A 22,683-nucleotide genomic window follows, 5' to 3' on the forward strand; every position below is an offset into this window, starting at 1 on the left:
GAACAAAGCAGTACCAGCAAACAGTGTTCAACAATAGCCTGATTTTAATAAATAGCGAAGTTGTGCAAATGCAACAGAGAAAGGTTGTCTGCATTTTTGTCACTTCAGACAGAACAAAAGTATATCAAGCGGAGAACATGCTTCTTCGCTTGAGAGTGGAAAGTAACATTCTCTCATAGATAATCCCTGGATTACTGTTAACAAGGGATATAGGAAAGCTCTTTCGATAGACCAAGATTCAACATGCTCAGAAATAGTGCAAAATGGAGCAAACATTGAAGAGAGTTCATTCTAAAAAAGGGGGATACCAGGTAATTTCTTTCGCACATGTCCTACTGACAAAAACAGGCTTGTGTAGGAACACTGTGCTCCTATGTCAACTCTCCATTTTGCTCCCCTTTAGATTCCCTAATGAAAAGCAATACACAGGGAATGTTTTTCTAATATACACCAGAAAACATCATATGCTGCTTAACAGCCTCATACGGCAGGGCAAAGGCACATCCATGAACAGCAGAAAATGCAGCCTTTCCAATTTCATGGCTTGCTTAAAATACTAGTCTTGCAATGGAGGCAGTATCATGGTTAAGATTACTTTAATATACAGTATTAAAGGAGCAGCTATAAAATTTTACTGCAAATCAAATACAGTTCCATGAGCAAAATGACACACAAAAATTATTTTATGAGCAACAGTTAAAGAATTTATAAATAGCAAAATCTTTGCATAAAGTATTTACATTTTAAAGATTTCTCTATAAACATATGTATATATATAGTGCACCTAGGAGAGACAAGTTTAACTGTGTTCTACAACACAATGGTTTTTTAACATTAAACATTAGGTTAACTGACATTACACTAAATGCCTTTCGCTCGCTGTCAATTTATGTACATTCTATAAAAACACTTACAAAGCTGTCATTTTACATTATTTGCACTCTCAAAATACATCTTTACATGTTACATTTTAATGGCCCGCAAAACAATGAATGGAAAGCAGGCGTTTCATGCTTTATCCTATTATAATAAAAGCTATTACATGGTTTTTAACTGTTTGCATATGGAGAGTGTGCGCTCTAATAAGATATAGATACATACATACATATATATATATAAACATACACACATACACATAACTGAACAGCAACCTAGCCAAGACAACCCCCAATGGATTCTAAAAATGCCTTTGGCATTCAGGTGTAAAACTATTTTGCACGTTTGGGGTTTAAAAAAATATACCGTAGTTCTGTAAAATACTAGGACTATTATACTGTAACAAATTTGGTACGTGATCCTGCACAGTCTTAAGTATCACCTGGCAAGATACAGGATGCACTCAATTCCCACTTGCTAAGGGCCAGTTGATTCAAACCTCTCAATGTAGCACAGCGTGGGTAACCAATGACATGGCAAGCACTGCATTTATGGATGGAAACAATGATCGCTATGACACGATCATAACTGGAGAACACCTTCCTCAAGGGATCTAATCACATGGAGTTCTGGTGGTCTACAGACTTTTAAACACACAACAGGCAACTGGGCAATCGCTTTCATGTTGCCTTACAACACTGCAATACATCTTAAAAAAACAGATGTAAAAATGGTATGATGAAGCATTCTCTGGACACAGCCTGAAGCAATCTGATGACTATTTAGCCACAGATTAAATGGTTTATTATGTATCCAACACCATCCTCCCATCTTAAGAGTGTCAAGTGAATCAGTTCCTATAGCAAAGGATTTAAATCAAAAATTTGAATCGCCCCTCTTAGCAACTCTCGTATAAAACCATGCCTACAGAGAATGTTTTGTAAACTTTTTGGACTGCATTAGAGGCACATTTTCATTCCAATGCACAGCAACCTTTACAGTTATCCATGTGGACGGGATATATGTGGAAATAGGTTGTTAAAGAATCTAAGGCATGATGTACTCCCATTCTGTGGATGAGCCACATTGTCAAAAGTGTAACAGTACTATTAGCCTGTAGGGCACAGAGCTCCTTTAGACAGCCCAGGGTCACATAGATGGCACTGTGTGGCAACTGTAAAAAAGACTATGCAGTGGAAAGAATGGTCATCTAACTCCATCCTAATTCAGTTCACACAGAATGGTAGCCACCCAATGATACAATTCTGTAAGTTGAGCATGCTACACTTAAGGGCAGACATAATTCCAAGAGGCCAATTTTACACTTATTTTGCATTTTAAAATTAACAGTATTCTGTTTAATACCTTTGGAGAATACTTCACATCCAGCATTGATTGGCAGGAGAGTTTAAAGGAATATATTTATATATATATGCTGCATTAAATAATGCTGAAAAACATCTCAGGAACAGATCACTAGGATCTATTTCAGAGATTTAACGTCACAATAAATATTTAGCAGCTAAAATGTTTTGTATGTGTATGTTTTAAACCAAACTTATTTTTGTATATTGTGAAAATCTGAAATGAATTGACTTTGCTGTTTACCTTTTTACAATACACATTTTAAAAGCAACTAGGTAGGTCAGGAATATACCTCTGAGAAATCATGTCTCCCTTATATATGGTCATTAAAATCTATTCCTCTATCAAATGAATGCCAATTTTCTGCTTCTATTAGTCAGAGGATCCAAGTGTCAAAGTTCTTTTGCTTTAGTCTATCCCTTTTACCATAAACAAGATCCAAAGTTAAATTCAAGAAAAGCCTTTGGAAACAACATGCTTTGGTGCTTATAATTCAAGGGAAATTCATCTGACATGCAACTTCTTAGAAAAATGGGAAATTTTACACATTTAGATACGCTCATAATGAAGCCCTGAGGTAACCAACAGAACAGCTTTTTTCCAGGCAACAGCAACACAGCTTCTCTTTATCCCTTTAATCGTCCTTTATAATTTTATGTGGAATTTTGAATGCAGAACGGTCTACACAACCTGTCTTGAGGAAGAGACCAGTCCCACTGATGAGTTAGGGGTGGTTTTAGGCTAAGCTTTCAGCAGATTGGTCTAGTTTAGATATAGTCTCTTCTGTTTCAACTGAATTTCCTAGGTCTCCATTTTCATGGCCATCAATACTTGCTTTCTTATCAAACACTGCAAAAGAGAGAAAAGAATGTTTGTAACATTTTATAGTACAGCATCCTAAAGTTTACAAACTGACCCACCCAACAATTTTTGCTGATAAGGAGAAAACATGCACCAATGCTGCACAGGAAGGCAGAAATTCCAAGACTTCTAGAAATGGACTGTATATAAAACAAGTTAAGAAGAATAGGGACTACTGCAGGCCAAACGACCTTTTCCCCATCTACATGTGCTCTTGCAGAGGGTTAGGAATTAATATGGCTCTCCACTTCCCCTCTAACAAGACCTTCCAACTAGTACAGAAACACCACACGAAACAGAAAATTCCAGTAACCAGCAAAACAAGGAAGTGCCTACACAATGCAGAGGCACCCCCAAGTTATGGGTAGGGATTTGGCAAATCCAGATTTTGAAAATTGTACTGCATTAATCTTTGACCATGTGAAATCTTTAAATCACATCACAAAAATAGTCACCAAGAAAGAGGAAAGGAAGAATATACCTACAATTTCAAATCAAGAGTCTGCTTTATGGGAATATAGGGAAATATGACAATATTCTGACAAAAATAGCAAAGGAAAACGATGAGCTGCCATTCTGCCCAAGCGTTATATTTACCAAGAACATATATGGTTTAACCTTGCATGTTGTGACACAACTGCATAACTGTCATTCCAATCTAAGGACAGATTATCCTAAGCATATCCAAACAATTGAATCTAAATTTACAAAATCAAGTTTTACTTGAAATGTTGTACCTTAGTTATTAAAAAAAAACCAACCCAGAACATTTACCTTGCAATTGTTTGACATCTCCACATCCAGATTTTCTATTAGAAGCAGAGTTTCCACCTTCCTCCAATTCGTCAAGATACAGACGATAACGATGTCCACTCTCATCCTCATATTCTACATTTTCATCATCTGAGTCCACTTCTGGAGCAACGTACACAACTTCAAACTCAATTTCCCCTCTCTAGAATACAGAAATGAAGATTATGTTGCTTCTAAGAATGGGCAGTCCATTCAGAACACTTAAAATATGAAAACTCAGAACTATAGCTATACAACAGAATAGTAAAAAAAAATTCCTAATATAAAAGAAAAGCCAGATCAAGTCTTACAATACATGCCTACAGAGTATAGTCATCCAGATAATCCTTGCTGAAATAAGAACGTTTGGAAGGACTTTCTGGACACTCTGAAGCAAGGCCCAAAATGAATGGACTACTGCTCAACTTTAGTTTAATTCTGGATGTGACTTACATGTATGGAAACTGGGTTTGTTTGTTTTTTGAAAATGGCAATACAGACAATTTTAAGAGTCTCCAAAACATTCATCTGGTGAAACTTGCACTTTCAGTAATTGCAGAAGAAAACTTCACACAGAATGTTTGCCCTACCAGTAGTGGACCTCGGGTCTCAAATTTAAGTGGTGCCCTGTGTGACGCCCAAATTTGGTGCTCCCCACACCCCTTCTCATGTTCCATTCTAAATCTTAGTTGTGGCAACCCCTACAGCGCCCAGTGCAACTGAACCAGTCATGCTCCCCTAAATCTGCCCCAGGCCCTATCTTAGAAACATAGGCAGCTGCCTTACACCAAGTCAAACTGCTGGTCCATCTAGCTCAGCCTTGTCTACACTGAATGGCAGGGGCTCTCCAGGGTTTCAGAGAAGGAATCTTTCCGAACCTTGTCGGGAGATGCCAAGGACTGAACCTAGGACCTTCTGTCCTTTGCATGCAAAGTATGTGGCTCCACTACTGAGCATCTGTATGCTGCCCAGTAATTAATAAACCCTTCCTCTTAGTGCTTGTGTTCAGACATACACAGTCATAGAGCTGAAATGGAGAAATGTCAGGAGGCCCTGCCCCAATTATTGGCCAAACCCCACTAAATGTATATATGCATATTAACAGTTCAGTATTCATGATATAAAAATAAAATACCTGCTGCGAAAGAATAGTTACAGCTTCTTTATGTTTGGCATCTCTCAAATTTACACCATTTACTGCCAAAATGGCATCTCCAACATGCAGACCTCCACATCGATCAGCAGGCTGACCTGGGTGAATTTCAGAGATGAGGATGGGAACACCATGCTCCTTTCCACCCTATCACAATGAGATAACACAAGTCAGGAGATTGCCACAATTTCAAAATGAATTATAGCCTAACACTGTGTATGTTCTTCACTGTAGATTTCAAAAGTGTTGAATTCATGCTGCTCTTCAACAAATAAGTATTTGCTGCTCTGCGTATTTGATGTATAGCACAGTTTATAATGCATTTGTAGCAGAGATTTCACAAAAGCATAATGAAAAATTTAAGTTCTTTCAGTTGCATTTATAAGAGAGTTACAAAAGCAAGCATTTGATATAGGTAACATGGGCCAGTGTGACACACAGGAAATATAAAATAAAATGTTAAGTATCTTGTTAGTAAACACTGAATCCTAGAAAAAGAAAATAAATTCAAATATTACGGTAATTGAAATGCCCAGTCCTTCGTGATCTTCTTTAACCAATAGAACTTTCCTTATGGGACCAACACCTTGACTCTTCTTTAAAGAATCTGGATCCTAGTTTAAAAAAAAACAAAACAGCTATGGCAATGCTTTTTCAAAGTTTTCCAGAGATTCACAGGACACTACTATCACTACAGGCAAAATTATCTCTAAATTCAGAATGCTATAGACATTGCTGCTATAAGAAAATCACCTTTCTAAAGATTACTCTGGAAAAGATTACTTTAGAAAGGAAAACACATGCACCTCAGCCCCATCCAAGATCCGAGTTGATGTGGCACAAGCAAAGGTTTTTCCTACATTGGCTTCAAGATAAGCAGAATTAAACACATTTTGGGCACTAAAAAGCAGTTAGAGAAAACCCTTGTTACAGTTCTGGAAGTCACAGCGATGTTCCAGAAGTAGATGGATACAAACTTCCATTTTGATGGGATTTAAGAGGCTGGAAGAAGTCCCACCACCCTCACTTCCCCTTTCCACAGTACCAGAGCAACAGGCCTTATAACTTCCAGCACCACAAGTGTTTTTTAACTGAAAGTTTTTTAGGTTGTTTTGGGGGCCCAGTTTAGGGCCTGAAAGGTTGTAAACAAAAAAGCAATGCATTCCTTTGTGCCAGCACTATAAACCCCATGTGTTTCACCACCTCTGAGCAACAGGTTGTATGTTCAAGAGCTTGGAAGACTCAGTATGCAGTGCAGAGGACAGGCTGGGACAGGAAGGACCAAAGTTCAAATCACCACTCAGTCATGAAGCTCACATGCTTATTGTATTCCAGACACTAAATCTCAGCCCAGCCTACTTACAAGGGTTATTGCAAAGCTCAAATGGACTATCCTGAGCTTCAGAATTTAAAAGCAGAATGCCTAATAAGATTCTCACATCTATAAATTAAGGGTGCTGTGGATGTAAATGCTGTGATCCCTTTCAATACTGAATACCTTTTTTTTTATTTACAGCACAATCTTAACTGTGTTTGAGATAAAGTCCTATTGACTTCAATAGGAGATAAGTCCTATTGACTTTAAGAAGGATTACTCCCAGGTAAATAAAGTAATGACTGCAGCCTATGTCACTAACTAGGATTCACTTAGTCCAAATCCCAATACAGAATATTGTAATTATTCCTTAAGTTTCATATACAGTTGTACCTTGGAAGTCAAATGGGATCCGTTCCAGAAATCCGTTTGATTTCCAAAATATTTGAAAACCAAATCACAGCTTCTGAAGCTGTGGAAGCCCCATTGGACGTTCAGGTTCCAAAAGAACGTTTGCAAACCGGAACAATCACTTTCGGGTTTGCGCCGTTCGGGAGCCAAAACATCTTGAGTTCCAGGGTGTTCGACAACCAAGGTACGACTGTATGTACAATTTCAACATTTCTTCCCCTTGACTATTGAGGCAAGTTAGTAAAAAAAAAGAAAAATGCACTCTTTACACGCACTGTGATAAAACAGTGTTGTAATTTAATCTACAAAAAATGAAATTCCTTTTTTCTGCCCCATTGATCTGAGCCATAATAAGAATTTCAGTTTTGAATGGCAAGAGATATATTAATATATCCAATGTTGACATACATTTAAAGGTACAAACATTATATTGACAAATGTTGAAAACAAGAAGCTTACATGTCCTGGGGGTACTTGCATGGGTCGCTTTAGATCATTACGACCACGACATGCCCTGATCACAGTTTTATGCCGGTGCAGATGGATTTCAGCTTCCAGCTGGTTCCAGAGTTTATCATGAGCAGGTCCTTTCATATCTCTGCCTAGTAACTGAATTTGCTGAACCCTACATAATGAGAAAAGAACATGATATGTATGAAGTGAGAGGTTCAAACTACTCTTTGATTTGCTCTCTCAGTGCCATGTTCTCAAGTCCAATAAAGAGGTAATCAAATGGCTTACAGTCACTACAATAATAGGGAAAGAAAGTGGGGAGGGTGCTGTACCATACTCTTTCATAGCCAAGCTTAAGGCTGCTTCCACATTTGGCATTTACTGTGGAATAGACATGCTTTGTTCACTCACTTTTTAAGGAGTATTTGCATAATGTCATGAGTAAAACATCCCCCTCACATTTTACCTGTTCAGCTGCAGACTTTTCGAGAGCTAAAAAATCCCTCTATGGATGAGCTGTGCAATTTTCCCAGGTATAGGTGGCCTAACTGCCACTCTGGCCAGTTAAACTGCTCTTCCTTCTACATGATCCATTTTTCTTCTCCAGGAATCAAGTCAATCACTTAAAACCTTGGTTCAGATAGCACTGTCTCTGTATCTGTTTCTTCCCCCTTCCCCCTGTATTCATGATCAGGAGTGCATTGAGGAGGGAGTATTTAAACCACACATGCAGGTCCCAATGAAAATAACCCCCTTCCAATGTTTCAAGCTCAGGAAAGGGGAATTGTCCACTTTACTACATAAAGTTAGAATCTGGGAAGCAGAATTGCTATTCCACTTCCAGCTTGAAGCAGAACTAGAATGATTGCAGAATGCTAAATTGCCCATGTTTGGAAGCAACCCAAGTCCGACCTTGTGAATCCCGGTCCTTATCTTCTCCCACTACAGATAGTTTTTATAGCAGTTCAGCACTATCCTGATAAGCTCTTATATTCTACTCTTCCACATCCCCCATATGGTCCACACAAGTACCCTGAGATCAGGCATGTCAACACCTAAACAACAATTCTGTCCCAAATGTCCATCGCAAGCTACTGAATTTTTACACACCTTCCAGCTAGCTCTTTATCTAAATATTTGGCTGCGAGTCTTGCCCCATATACTTCAGCCTGGAGCACAGCTATGTGTCGACGAAGTGCCTCATTTTCCTTCCGAAGTAGCTTCACTTCAGCTTCAAGTTGAGCTTCTTTCACCTTTTCTTTCTTGTTGGCTTCAAGTTCTCTCTCCTGGTGAAGTAAAGACCCTGGTTATTTTAGCCACAAGCTAAACATTCCTATTATGTGGATATGAAAACTGCAAGCATCTTTAGTCTAACCTTTAATTTCACAGAAAAAACCATGACACACAACATTTAGATACAATCTGCGTGTACACATTTACAACGGTTTTGCAAGTGAGTAGAAAAATATTCATGCCACAAAGCATTTTACAAATCTCAATGTTTTACAGCTGCATCAGAAGGCAATTTGAGGGACAAGTCTGGAAAGCTACATTTGTTCAAGAAGAACTAACTACAATTGAGCTATCATAATGTGAAACTGTTTTTATGACACAGCAGCTAATTTAGGATAATACAGCATGGCACTGCTTATTAAAAGAATTGCAAATATGAAGAAGAAAGGCAACTAGTTGGCTAAAATTATGTATATTTAAGACATATGGCAAGCATGTTAAATGAACTGATGAAAATAAAATAAGCTTCTTTAAAAATAAAGTGGTTTTTTAAACACACAAACGTGATACCCAGCACTGCTGTTCCAAGGCATATTTAATTGCCAGGGAACAACACAGAGATAAGACTTCAGGAACTGGGGCTTTTTATTTAGGAAAAAAGGTAGGGAAGGGGACAAAGCACGAGAAAACTTTAATAAATATGAATAGTGTAGTAGAGAAAGTAAAGAGAGAATGTATTCCCTCTCTATCCTCCTCATTCCTAATGGACAGAATGGATATCACCCAATGTTTACACTACAGAAAGGTACAGGAATGGAGAAATGAAGTTTTCCTGTTTAAAATTGAAATACACTAGAAAATTCACACTGAACCTCACAATTTCTTATCTATATTCCAATAGGATTTATAAAGGTTTCTAAGTATCTATAAGTTTAAAAATTGCAAGTTAAGTTCATGAACTATTTTCATTTTTAATTTCTGCACATATATCATGGCAGCCTGGGCAAAAATATGCCATCATGCCATTGGCTTTTGGAATGCAACCACTGAAGGGTAGGTAGGAATAGAATGCTACATAAATATTCCATCATGTGACAATTTTTTTTTTTTTAATGCTGTTTTACAGGACATATAAGTATTCTTAAAACAATGTGGATTCTGGACAAAAAAAACAGACAAACATTTTAGGTTTCACTGCACTTTGTGTGATGTTTTGGTTCTTGAACAGCTGACTGCCATGTCATATCACAGCTGATTTTGTTCAAAGCCTGAGTGCATCACAGAGTTAGTTGCTTGGATCTCTGGATTGCGATCAAAGTCAGTCTTTAATAACTTGCTACATTTAGACTCAATGCCAAGCTTTACTTCAAAATTCCCACATTAGTCATAGCAATCAACAGCAGCAATACAGACATGCATGTTGAGTGGAAAAGAGCATCAAATCTAAAAAGAATACTGAACATAAACAAGGACTTAGCTAAGAAACTGTGGAAAGGAAAGAATCTAGCAGACATTCACTGGCACTAACTCTCCAGGCTAATATGCGCAGCTCTGCAGAAAACTACTGCACTGCTTTGAATTAAACACAGATGAAGACAGCCAGTGAACTTACCATATCCTCCACAGAAGGGGCAGACTTAGGATGAGAGAAAAAAAGTTTAGTAATTAGAAATACTGGCCAAAAAAAATATCAAAATTATAGGGCCATACATCGACAAGATTCTCAGTCTAAGCAGTAATCAAATTGTATGATCCATGGTTGCAAAGAAGACAATTACTATAAATACTTGCTCATTGAAAATGGAATTTCTCTCACACTGTGAAATGGGGAAATGTCTCCAAATAAATAGAAATTGTGATTTTACTAGGAAATAATTGAAGCCTGCACTGCAACAAGCATTCTTTTTTAAAAAAGAGGTGTGAATACTGGTGGGGCAAATTTTAAAAGAAGACTGGTCTGGATATGATCTTTTTTCAGTTCCTCTTCCTTCTTTTTCATGGGCACAGTCATCATCTGATATGGTTTGAACAAGAACTAGCAGGAACTGAAAAACAAGTATGCCTTTCCAGCTAACAATGAGCAGCAGATTTTGTACGTTATCACACCTTTTACATAAACTAAGCATTTCCTACAATACCCTCAAAAAGTTACTGATATTTGTTTCTTGGCAAAATGAAGATTTATACTTTTGATTGACCATCTAATTTTAAATCAAATAATCAATCACTTCAAATGTATGTCTGGAATTCAGATTGCTACTCAGGTTCATTGATAAGACCTGTACTAGCCCACTCGAACTTTTGATTTCTTTAGCCAACCACTGTGTGGGAATAGGATGTTGGACCAGATAGGCTTTTGGTCTGATTCAGCAGGGCTCTAATGTCCTTATGGTGCTTTTGAAACTCCCCTTGGTTTCAAATTGTAACTTGCTAGGTATATATGTGTTCCTATAAAGGGGAAGGGACTTTGGGCTCACAAACCTTATTTCACAGTTCTTAATTCTAAGTGTCTGTGAATAAAAGGCTAAGATAGAGTAGCCCAAATTTTGTTGACTCTAGCCATGAATAAAATCTCATGCAGCCCCTAGCACACTGGAATTCGACTGACTAGATAGTTCATTAAATACATGACGTGCTACTATAACTAGACAAGCACTTAGAAAGCTCTTACCCAAATGTGTGCTACTTCATAATTCCATAATACTGAATTCAATCCACAAAAATAGGAGATGCAAAAATCCTCCTCTAAAAACTTCTAACTATGACAGTGGACTACATCAGGGGTGGGGAATCTTTTTGGCCCAGTGGGCCAGTTCTCTATCTCCTCCACCCCAATGGGGTGGTCAGAGCTACTCATTAGTCATCAACTGACATCATAATGACATCAGTTGAGCGATACCTGTCAAAGCTCAGCACTTCCCCAACACCTGGCTATCAGCTGGTTGCCTTGTGCTAGGGAAGCGCTGAGAACAGGTCTTGGAAAAAGATTTGCACAGCACTTCCCCAATTCCCAAAACGATTGTTGGGCCTTTGGGAAGTGATTCACGAAGCACTTTGCAATCCCTATTCTCAGCACTTCTCAGGCACTTTGTACAATGCTTCGGAAGGATCCAACAACCAGCAGCTTGTCAGACTCTTGCATAACAGGTCACAAGGTGTACAGTCCCTGCAAAGCCCCTTTTGGTCAAGCACCGCCTTTATGTGTTCCACATGTGATTTCATATGTGATGCCCAGTGTAGGGAAGATGGCTTGGCAGGTCAACTAGATAGTCTTGGCAGGCCAAATTGGGCTGATGGGGGGTGGGGACTCCATTTTACATCTCTAGCTAATAGATTTAACAGTCTCTTAGGTAGCAAGCCTAACCATGGCAAGTGACATTCAGATAAACTAGATAAACTGCTTCCTAGATAATACAGAAAGACAGAAGATGAATTCTGTGAGCACACATGCATACAAATAAAATACAGTATTTATTCTAATCTAATGCTCACCTTTTTGGCCAAATTACATTGGGAAAATTCGATTCGATGGCACATTTACATTCGTCAGCAAATACTTTTTTTGGTTTAAAGGTTCTGAAAATTGAGGTGTACATTAGATTTGATGGCGCATTAGACTCGAGTAAATACAGTAGTTTGGAGTAACAATTCTGCTGTAAAAAATAGGTCCTTTCTGTTACTAGTACTCACCAGCTTTGCTTTTATTGTCCCCGAGTCAACACTCTGACCAGTTTTTGCATGGAGTTGAAGCTGGATGGCATGGAGTTGTAATAGTTGATCGTGCACCTCTTTTTCTAATACTGCTTTTTCAGCCCGTGTTTCTATCAGTTCTGATTTCATGTCCACTAGCTGTGCCTGGAACATAAGTTATTCAATAATCCACATGATCAAAAAGTCTATAGAAAAAGATATTTTGACTCTGGATGTTTTCTGTCCTTCAAATTAGTGTAAATCACCAGTTTTTAAACCAAAGAAATAACACAGGTTTCTTTACATAGTCACAAAACCGCTTAAGTAGAAGTTTTTTTCAATCTGTTCAAGCTTGAATCCTAAACACAGATTGAATCAGACTGATTGATCAATAACGGGAACAGAATATTATGGAATAAACTGAAAAAGTGAGAAGATTCCACCCTTTAATAACATGTTAAAATCCTGTCATACAGGAATGGTGGTCATTTATACACAATGATATTAAGGAACAGACCTACCGAGTCATAACATATATGGAATGTTTGGCACAACCAATCAGAAATATATTACATACTGAAAGAGAAAAAGAATGTTTGTGCTCAAGTTCCAAGCAAGTTTGGCAAATCATATTCTAACAGTTAGAATGGTAAAATTCTATGGTTAATGACAGTTAAAGATTTAGCATAACCTCTACCTGATTAAAGGGACGCAGGTGGCGCTGTGGGTTAAAGCCTCAGTGCCTAGGACTTGCCGGCTGAAAGGTCGGCGGTTCGAATCCCTGCGGCGGGGTGCGCTCCCGCTGCTCGGTCCCAGCGCCTGCCAACCTAGCAGTTCAAAAGCACCTCCGGGTGCAAGTAGATAAATAGGGACCGCTTACCAGCGGGAAGGTAAACGGCGTTTCCGTGTGCAGCTCTGGCTCGCCAGATGCAGCTTTGTCACGCTGGCCACGTGACCCGGAAGTGTCTCCGGACAGCGCTGGCCCCTGGCCTCTTAAGTGAGATGGGCGCACAACCCCAGAGTCTGTCAAGACTGGCCCGTACGGGCAGGGGTACCTTTACCTTTACCTTTACCTACCTGATTAATGTGTTTCAGCAATGAAAGACCTCTAGCTGGGAATTCGCTTTTGCTTTCTGCTATGTAAATTGTTTAATAACAGAGGCCTTTTAGTTTATCTAGTAAGCCTTAAAATTCAACTGGGCATTAACAGCATACAAATATATGATTCAGTTAATATCCTGTGATCTTTTAACACAGCTAACAGTAAATTGTTTCCTGCTTGTTTATTCTTACTGGTATGTCAGTCTACAACAGGCTTCCTCAAATTCGGCCCTCCAGATGTTTTGAGACTACAATTCCCATTATTCCTGACCACTGGTCCTGCTAGCTAGGGATCATGGGATTTGTAGGCCAAAAACAGCTGGAGGGCAGAGTTTGAGGATGCCTGGTCTACAAAATAGTAGTGGATTACCCTACACCTTACTGTGCTTTAGGAAAGCCTGGAGGAATGTAATAGCCTTTACCTTAACTGTTTATTGATTTTATGGTTATTGCTGAAGGGTGTGAGTGGGTGGTAGACCAACCCCCAAGTACACTAGGCATTGTTAAACTGTAGCATAACACAGTGTTTCCCAACCTTGTGCCTCCAGATGTTTTTGGCCTACAACTCCCATCATCCCTAGCTAGCAAGACCAGTGGTCAGGGATGATGGGAGTTGTAGGCCAAAAACATCTGGAGGCACAAGGTTGGGAAACACTGGCATAACACATTTACAATTTATCACTGCAAGAAACGAAAGGCTATAGTAGTCTAAACAGTGGTGTGTTATAATTCATGATCACTATTTTCTTTAATGTTGATTACTCTTTCACAGCTGTAAGAGCTTAGAAAAGACACTCTGCCAATTGCAAACAATAATGACTGAGCAAGTCTTGCTGATATAATTGCTGTCTTGCGCAAACATACAGTCTAGATGTACAATTTGCCAACAGGAAGTCAAAAGCTAAAAACTGACTTGTTGCTTACAACTGTTTAGCAAAACTGATCTCCTCTGAACTAAATGGGGGAGAAAGATTGGACAGCTTTAACAAGATTTATGTGCACACTTCACTACAGGAATCACTAAGATGGTTAAAACTGTATTATTTTAAAATATTTTTTCATCCTACCATTCAACTTAAGGGTTTCCAAGGCAACCACATGAACTACAGGGTATAGTAAGTAATGCATTTAGAAGTGCTAGGCTCCGTATGGAAATTGGGAGATTTTAATTTGCCAATAACTGATTCCAGTGAGGGAAAGTGTATTGGGTGTATTGTAAACTTTACTTCTCATTAATATTGATTATTGCTTAAAGTTGTTCTAAAATACAATTTTTAAGTCAACTTCAATTCCTAGACTTCAACAAACTTTTAATTAGAACATAAACTTACATACAAATAGGGTTTGATCCATCACTTTTTATCTATGGATGTGTTACTGATTTGATTCAAACAAGAGAAGGAAGGTACATTTGGATCAGAAATAGAGTAAGAAATAAAAGACAGCACTGATGCTCTCTAATCACCTTCAAGCTATTAATATGCTTAGAACATCAGTGTCATTATTTGTCAAAATATTTCTAACTTGCTTTATTAGCAGTTGATCTCAGGTTGGAATATACCTGTAAAACAATCAATAAAACAATCCTTGAAATTCAAAAACCATAAAGCACTAGTTATATTCAATACAAAGTCTAAAATGCTTGACACCAACAAACAGCACAAGCAGGTCAAAAGCTGAACTACTCTCAAAATGGTCCAAAAGTCAAAGAAAAAAGTAAGGTTTTAATTTGTGCCAATTTATAGTCAATATCAGTGTCAGGAAGGCAGGGATTCCATAATTGGAGCACCACAACAGAAAAGGATCTCTCCTGCATCTCCACATAATGTTCAGCTTCCAGGGGAGGGACGCACAACCTAGCAAATGTTAATTCTCAGGGAGAAATATATGCAGAGGCGCAACCTTGCAAGTACTGAGGTACCGAGCCATTTAGCGCTCTAAATTAACACATTGAAAGCAGACAGGAAGCATTTGGCAGTCAATGTAATTTCTTTATGATCAGCCGTAGATGGATTATATGAGAGACTCCCAATGGCAATCTTGCTGCTGGCTTCTGTCCCTTTTATGTCATCTTCAAGAGCAGCCCCATGTAGAGCACACTGCAGTAATCTAACTGCAAAGTTACAAAAGCAGACACTCTTATGACTAGACTGCTTCTGTCTAGCAACAGTCAACTGGCAGGTCAGTCAAAATTTGCCGAAGCTGCTCCAAGCCACCAAAGCTCTTAAGCTTTGAGTGGCAAGATTGAATATAGAGTACTCCCAGCCTACATTCTTGTTCCTTCAGGATTGCAGTCCCATCTAGACCAAGTTGATCACCTAATTTCTGGAATCAAAACCCACCAATCCACTGAGCCTCCATCTTGTCAGGATGCAGTTCCAGTTTACTGGCCCTCATCCAGTCCATAACAGCAGGCATATGGCTATAGACACCCAGGATTTGCACAACCTCACCTGTCTCAGATGTCATGAAGCAACACAGCTGGGTATCATCAGCATACAGCACACCATAATCAGCACACCAGCTCCAAAAGTTTCAGTGACCTCTCTCAATGGCTTCATAAAGTTGTTAAATAGCAAGGGGGGGGGGCAGAATAGAACCCTGTGGTCTCCCACAACTTGTCATGGAGCAGAGCAGAAGTTCGTCAACACTACATTATGGAACCTATCCTATAAGTAGGAATAGAACCATGATAGTACCATGCCCCAAACATCTATCCCACAGAGCTGATATGTGCCATGACAGGCAAGGGTTGAGAGCACCTGTAGTTGGTTGGATTCACTGATTCAATCGTCTCATCCACTTCCTCAGAAAACACCAACCAAAGCTGATTCCAAGATACCTGAATAGACAGTACACTGGACAGCTCCACAGATATTGCAACTTGACACTATAGTTGGGACAATAGGATACAAGCAACTTTTTCTTCCAAGTGTTTAACAAATTTATCACAGCAAATACCCAGGGATCCAATCCACTTCCTTCTAAATCTGACTACAACAGACTCTTTACTACTTAGAACCACTCTGCTGGATGATACTGCAATGGATGAAGCAAAATAAGTCCTTTAGACATGGCACTGTGCTCAGTCATACTCAATGAGGGATCTCCACCATCAAACCAATCTAATGAGGAAATGGTCTCTCCATAACAACAGTGTTAATGGACAACCATCTCCCCAAGAGTTTGGATCCCAGCAGAAAGGAGATTCTATCTTGTATCACTGCCTTAGAAGACCAGGGGGCGGGCATAGAAGAGCTTCTGAAGAGAAGATCACTTGGGCAGAGCTCCAGGGTTGTTGTGAGGACCTCGGTGATAAATTTTGCACAATAAAAAATATTACATAAATAAACAGCAATATGCTTACAATACCATACCATTCTGAAAAAACAATTTCAAACCAGAACTTTAAAAACTATACCAACATGAAAGGGACTCAGCTTAGCATATCACTACATCCTAAGCCACACTAGAAGAACAGACTGTAATGCACATCACTTTAGAGAAGGAAGGTGACTACCTTTTACAAAATATCAAATTCATCAGTCTCAACCAATTTATTTTTAGAAATCAGCTATTATCATCAGGATCCTCTGAAGAGAATAACTGAAAGCAGCTTATCTAGCCTACAACACACATTTTTCAGTAAGGTAAGTACCAGCTGAAGAATACTTTATTTTATTTTTACCCTGAAAGTTTAAAGTGATGTGCCTAAGGGAAACCTATTTTAACTCTATGTACATATTAGTTAAAGCATTTGTTTGGCCCTTTTAAATTCAGAATACAACTTCAGAGGAAATACATTACTGAGGCTTATAATATTATGAATAAAACAAACATTGAGAAAATGTTCACTCTGTTCATAATACAACTGAGCGTCATTCGATAAAGCTATTGGCAGTAGGTTCAGGACAAAGGCACTTTTTCACATATCATACGAATGACCTATGGATTCACAAGATTTAGTTCTGGGCAGATGTTAAAAATGGTTCACTGTGACTACCAGGTTGACTCTCATTATCATAAGCTGAGGAAAAACTGGCTCTGCATTAAAAAGACTTCCAAGGCTTGTGTTAGGGTCACTCTCCACTCATGTGCCCAGCTGGGACCAAACACAAACCGAGATACTGTCCACTCAACTGGGACCTTTAACTGTGCACTGCAGGAAAAGGTTGGTAATGGGAGGCATGCTATCTTCCAGCTGTTTCCCTTTATCACTTATTTCATTGAAGAACTACCCTGGTGTTCTTCAGAAGTCTATAGACATAGATCTAAAACCACCATTGCAATGGAGCAAATGTACAGTTGATATTCATTTGCAGCAGCATGGGAAAAAGTATTTCCTCAAGGTAGCACTCTGTTGTAAGGATATCACATTTCCCTGGCACTTTCAAAACACAAGGTTTTATAAAAACCATTTCCATACAGCTCTATAACAGAAAATGACAGCTGATGAGTGACCTAACTGCTGCCTGTTCTATGCACTCTCTGTTTTCTGAATTTCTTTTTAAAACCTGTTGTTTATGAAAAACGTGTAACTTAGATTTTGAGTGCTTCCCCCATACTACTCATGGCATACTTATAGGAGGGGGAATGGTGAACACGAAAAACCTATCTTTTTCCTCACACGACCTCACAAAAATGACTAGAAGAAAATGAAACAACTGAATAGGATGAAGTCAGGAAGTTAACAGTGGGGCTGCCTACCAAATCTCTGCTGAGAGAGCGTTCCACAGAATGGGAATGGCAACACTAAATGTCTGACCCATAGTTGAGACCAGGAAGGCTTCGGAAACATGGGAAACTAACAGTACTAGGCAACCAAGCTGGGAAATAAGAGTGCAGGTGGTCATTAAGATATCCTGGACCTAACTTGTTCACGGCTTTGCAAATAATAATATGAAGATCAGACATACAATTTGAAAAACAATGTACTAATCTATAAAATATTAATAGTATTTCAATACCATAGGAAATAACTTTTATTAACAAAGGCTTTGTGAGTCTTCTTCAAAAGAAAGGTATAAATTCATTTGTAATAACTTAGCTTCATTGGGGTATATTCAGTGATGGCTCTGCAGTAGCAGAAAGCACTTTTGCAATTCAGGATACCTGATTTTCTTTTATTCTCCCTACTTACTGCAGACCCTTGGAGCCCTTTAAAAGCTGCTCATGGTATGGGGGACCTTCAGGTATAATATGAGACATGTTATAGAAAGCTACAGCAGATACAAGCATTTGGCAAAAAAAATACCTTCCACAAGTGAGAACCAACACTTAACACAAACTGCAGTGTTAATTTGGAATATATAGAATTGTGATGCAAGAATACTTGGGGAAAAGCAAAAAAGATAACATGATGATCTCACTATGTCCTGAGCACAGTTGACTTCTACAGTCACTGGGCTTCTTATAAAAAAAATGACAAAAGGAGAAGAACATTATAAGCTAGCTTTAAAAATGAACTAGTATGCTGAACAGTGGAGGGGAAGGAAGTCTTTCAGGTAACCTGGTCCAGGTATCTGAAGAAGTGTGCATGCACACGAAAGCTCATACCAAGAACTAACTTAGTTGGTCTTTAAGGTGCTACTGGAAGGAATTTTTTTTGTTTTGACTATGGCAGACCAACACGGCTACCTATCTGTAACTGGAACTATGGAACTGGAACTATGGAAGGCACCACATTGAGCCGCATGAAGGTATCTGAAGAAGTGTGCATGCACACGAAAGCTCATACCAAGAACTAACTTAGTTGGTCTTTAAGGTGCTACTGGAAGGAATTTTTTTAGTATGCTGAAGTCACATTATAAATTGATGACAATCACTTGTTCAGACAAGAGTAAGTTCACATTACTATAGAATAACTAGGATTTCAAGAGTGGACCAGTTTCTAAGTTCTATCTTAAAGCCTAATGTTACTAAATAATGGCATTGCAGCTTACTAGACAGATGATCTTTTGCAATATATAGTGCTGGAACTTCAAACGTATCTGAGGTTTCAAAAACACTTTTTTTCACATAGAGTATCCCAGGATGAATCCCTGGTCTCTTCAGTTAAAAGGGATTGGGAGCAGCAGGTAATGTTAAAGACTATCAATCTGAAACTCTGGAGAGAGACTGCCAGTCAGAGTAGACAATACTAGGCTAGACAAAGAAATTGTCGAACCTGGTATAAGGCAGACTACCAACCAGACTACCAACATTTATTTTGAGCACAGTCCTATTAGAAACAGAGTTGAAAACTTATCAGGTTAACAGGGTTAAAATGGTACCATTAGAGTCTATTTTGTATTGTTTTGCTTTATATATGTCTGCCTTGTGTTTTCATTGTACATCACCTTGAAACAATTGTATAGAAAGTGATTAATAAACTGATGATGATAAGAAGAACATTAACCCCAATATTTGAAACTATTAAGATAAGGATGGGGAATATTTTTTTGGCCACATTCCCTCTTGGCCAATTTTCTGAGGGCCAAGACAAATGTGGGCATGTACCACACATGCAGACTCTCACTCTTCACACCCCAAGCATCTGCCTTGGAAACTGCAGCTCCATAAAGCCTCCTCATGCAGCTCAAAAAGAGCCTCCTCATACATGACTGCCTATAGAAGGCTTTGTTCTATGCCAGGGGTGGCCAACTCCCAAGAGACTGTGATCTAATCACAGAGACTGGCAGTGATCTACCCCCTGGGGGTTCAGGTCAAAGTTGTTGAGCTTTTTTTTTAAGGAGGAAGAAAGCCTTGGGGTTTTTTTGGGGGGAGAGATCTGCCTGTTGGAAGTGCCTGTTCTATCCTAATTGCTGTAGGGGGGAGGGAATGCTGCAGGCAGGATCAGAAGGAGCAGCTGACCACATCCAGTCCATGGGCTCCCTGTTCTTCATCCTATTTATTAAGATATGAACTTCATTATATGTGCACTGTAAACAATTCTGAATCCTATATCTGCTTATAAGTCCTTAAACATAACTGTTATAAGAATTAGTGAGTGGGAAAATTAGAGCGAGAAATGGGAAGGAGTCTACTGTACTGTGGCCCAGCTCCAACACCTTAATCTTAGTTAATGTTCATCTAAATCTCTGCAGCCCTAACTTATTTTGTCTGTCCTCTAAAGAGATCTAGAAGACTTATTCTGGTGAAATATGAAGATTTTCTACCTGAAGAAATAAAACAGACTGCCAATGTTTCTTATGGGCATGGTCCTATTCTGGATGAAATTTTCTTCACCATAGTAAAATCCTGGAATTGTGTGTTATTCAGACTTAACCTATACAGCATTGCTCTACAACTGTTACTGAATGATAATAATCAGACTGATACATTTTATTCTAATATGCTCATACCCATGCCTGCTACTACTTACTATCGTATGTACTTAATTTTTTGCATGTTGTTTGTAGCCACTGTCTTGTCCATAATAGTACTTATAATTTGGATTTAGCGGCCCAATACTATAAAGTTGTGAGAGATAGTTATTTGTTCCATCTAACAAAATATAATATTTCTTCCATAGCAAACTGCAATTACTGTAATAATACAGGCTTAATTATCAATGTAAATCAATGAATAAATTGTAACAACAGCTCCTGAAAAAAGATGGAAACAAGTTTATAGCAAAATGCTTATTTTGTCATGTTATGATACAGACTACATTTGCACTATGTATTTTTCTCAATACGACTGCTTACACCATATTGGCCTGGGCTTATGAGATTTTGAATTTAACAGTGTCTGGTGAGCCACAGGCTCCCAGCCCTGCCCTACACCTTGGTTTTTGCAGTGTGCTCACATAGACTTGTGACTTAAGTATTTCCTTGTCCCTGCTCTGTCCACATTTCATGCCAAAATAATATAATATTGAATTCTACACTCTAACAGCAAAGTATAACATTTGAGAGCTGGTGCATTTGAAAAAGAGACAATGTGTTTGAGAGAAGACAGGCATAGGTAATTTCTAATTCTGGGTTGGATTTAAAGTGGGTCACAGGTCTGGAAAAAATGAAGACCACTCTGATACAGAGCATGTATATACAGAAGATGAGACCTTTTGCATTCAAAGCATGCTCTACCACTGAGCCAGTGAGGTCATGGGTCATGTTTGAATCTCACATTACCATGTAAAGGTAAAGGGACCCCTGACCATTAGGTCCAGTCGTGACCGACTCTGGGGTTGCGGCGCTCATCTCGCTTTATTGGCCGAGGGAGCCGGCGTACAGCCTCTGGGTCATGTGGCCAGCATGACTAAGCCACTTCTGGCGAACCAGAGCAGCCGTTTACCTTCCCGCCGGAGTGGTACCTATTTATCTACTTGCACTCTGACGTGCTTTCGAACTGCTAGATTGGCAGGAGCTGGGACAGAGCAACAGGAGCTCACCCCGCCGAAGGGATTCGAACCGCCGACCTTCTGATCGGCAAGTCCTAGGCTCTGTGGTTTAACCCACAGCACCATGTAACAGACTCATTTAAAAGTTCGGAATCCAAAGAGACTCCAAATCTGTAGATATTTGATTTCTGAAAGTCTATACCCAGATTTATCAGAAGCTGGGTTTTCAGCACATTGTTCTGCCACACCCCCTAACATTACTTCCTACTACACTGAGCTTAATTTTTAGCCAGTCACCGAAACCGTAATAACCTTTGCCTACAAGGAAGAGCCATAGACGAACATCCTTGCTCCCTCCTTGACGGCAAGGTTTCCAAGTCTCTACCGCAAGGCCAAGACGCTATGCACGAGTTGATGGAGGCGCCTGTGTCCTCACAGTATGGGGCAGGTGACACTGCTTTGCCTTGGAAGTTGGGGGAGGGGGGTTCGCCATTTATTCCCATTTCAGAGATAGGAAACTGAGGGTGTGGCCATGATTTGCTTCCTCCAAGTGCCTCTGAAGGGGGAAAGAGAGAGGGGAAACCCGAGCGTCTCCTCCGTCCCGTTCCCCGCAAGAGAGCCCACAGCGGGCGCGAGGGCAGCTATTCTCTCCCGCTCCACAAATTCACCTCGAGCTTGTGGTTGATCTGGTAGACGGTCTGCGCTTTGTGGCAGAGCTGCGCGAAGCAGGAGCTGAGGCTGGTCATCTTCTGCCTCCCCTCGTAGGTGATGTCCGCCTGGTCGGGGTCGATCTCGCCCAGCAGCAAGTCCACGTCCACGAACGCCTTGTCGAACTCCTTCTCCAGGACCTCCAGCCAGCGGAACATCGACAGGCCGCCGCCTCCACCGGGAGACGACGACGACGAGGAGGCCGCCGCCCCCGCCCCGCCGCCGCCACAGGCCCCGGAGCCCGACCCCCCGCAGGAGCCCACTCCCACGCCAGACATTGTGACCCCTCGGCGGGAGACGCCTCCGCTCTTCCTACGAGCCCTGCCGCGCTAGCGCACCGGCGCCCCCAGCCGACCCGACCTAACCCTCGCCGGCGCCCGCGGGACGCCCCCTCCTCCCCTC

The 22,683-nt window shown here is 39.9% G+C and overlaps 1 protein-coding gene across 2 annotated transcripts; it reads right to left on the reverse strand.

Annotated features, from left to right (window-relative positions):
* Positions 1–26: 26 nt before the first annotated feature.
* Positions 27–22,559, reverse strand: GOPC (golgi associated PDZ and coiled-coil motif containing; the record flags this gene model as incomplete). Of its 2 annotated transcripts, XM_083731383.1 has the most annotated exons (9): positions 27–3,090; positions 3,877–4,057; positions 5,030–5,194; positions 5,566–5,661; positions 7,233–7,398; positions 8,337–8,512; positions 10,072–10,095; positions 12,150–12,314; positions 22,242–22,559. In XM_083731383.1, the coding sequence occupies 9 exons, from the start codon at positions 22,557–22,559 to the stop codon at positions 2,978–2,980; spliced, it is 1,404 nt and encodes a 467-aa protein (XP_083587509.1). In that variant the 3' UTR covers positions 27–2,977. The 2 variants fall into 2 exon arrangements, with proteins under 2 accessions (XP_083587509.1, XP_083587510.1); XM_083731384.1 differs by lacking the exon at positions 10,072–10,095.
* Positions 22,560–22,683: the final 124 nt, after the last annotated feature.

This window comes from Podarcis gaigeae, assembly GCF_964106915.1.
Source record: "Podarcis gaigeae genome assembly, chromosome: 3".
NCBI lineage: Eukaryota > Metazoa > Chordata > Lepidosauria > Squamata > Lacertidae > Podarcis > Podarcis gaigeae.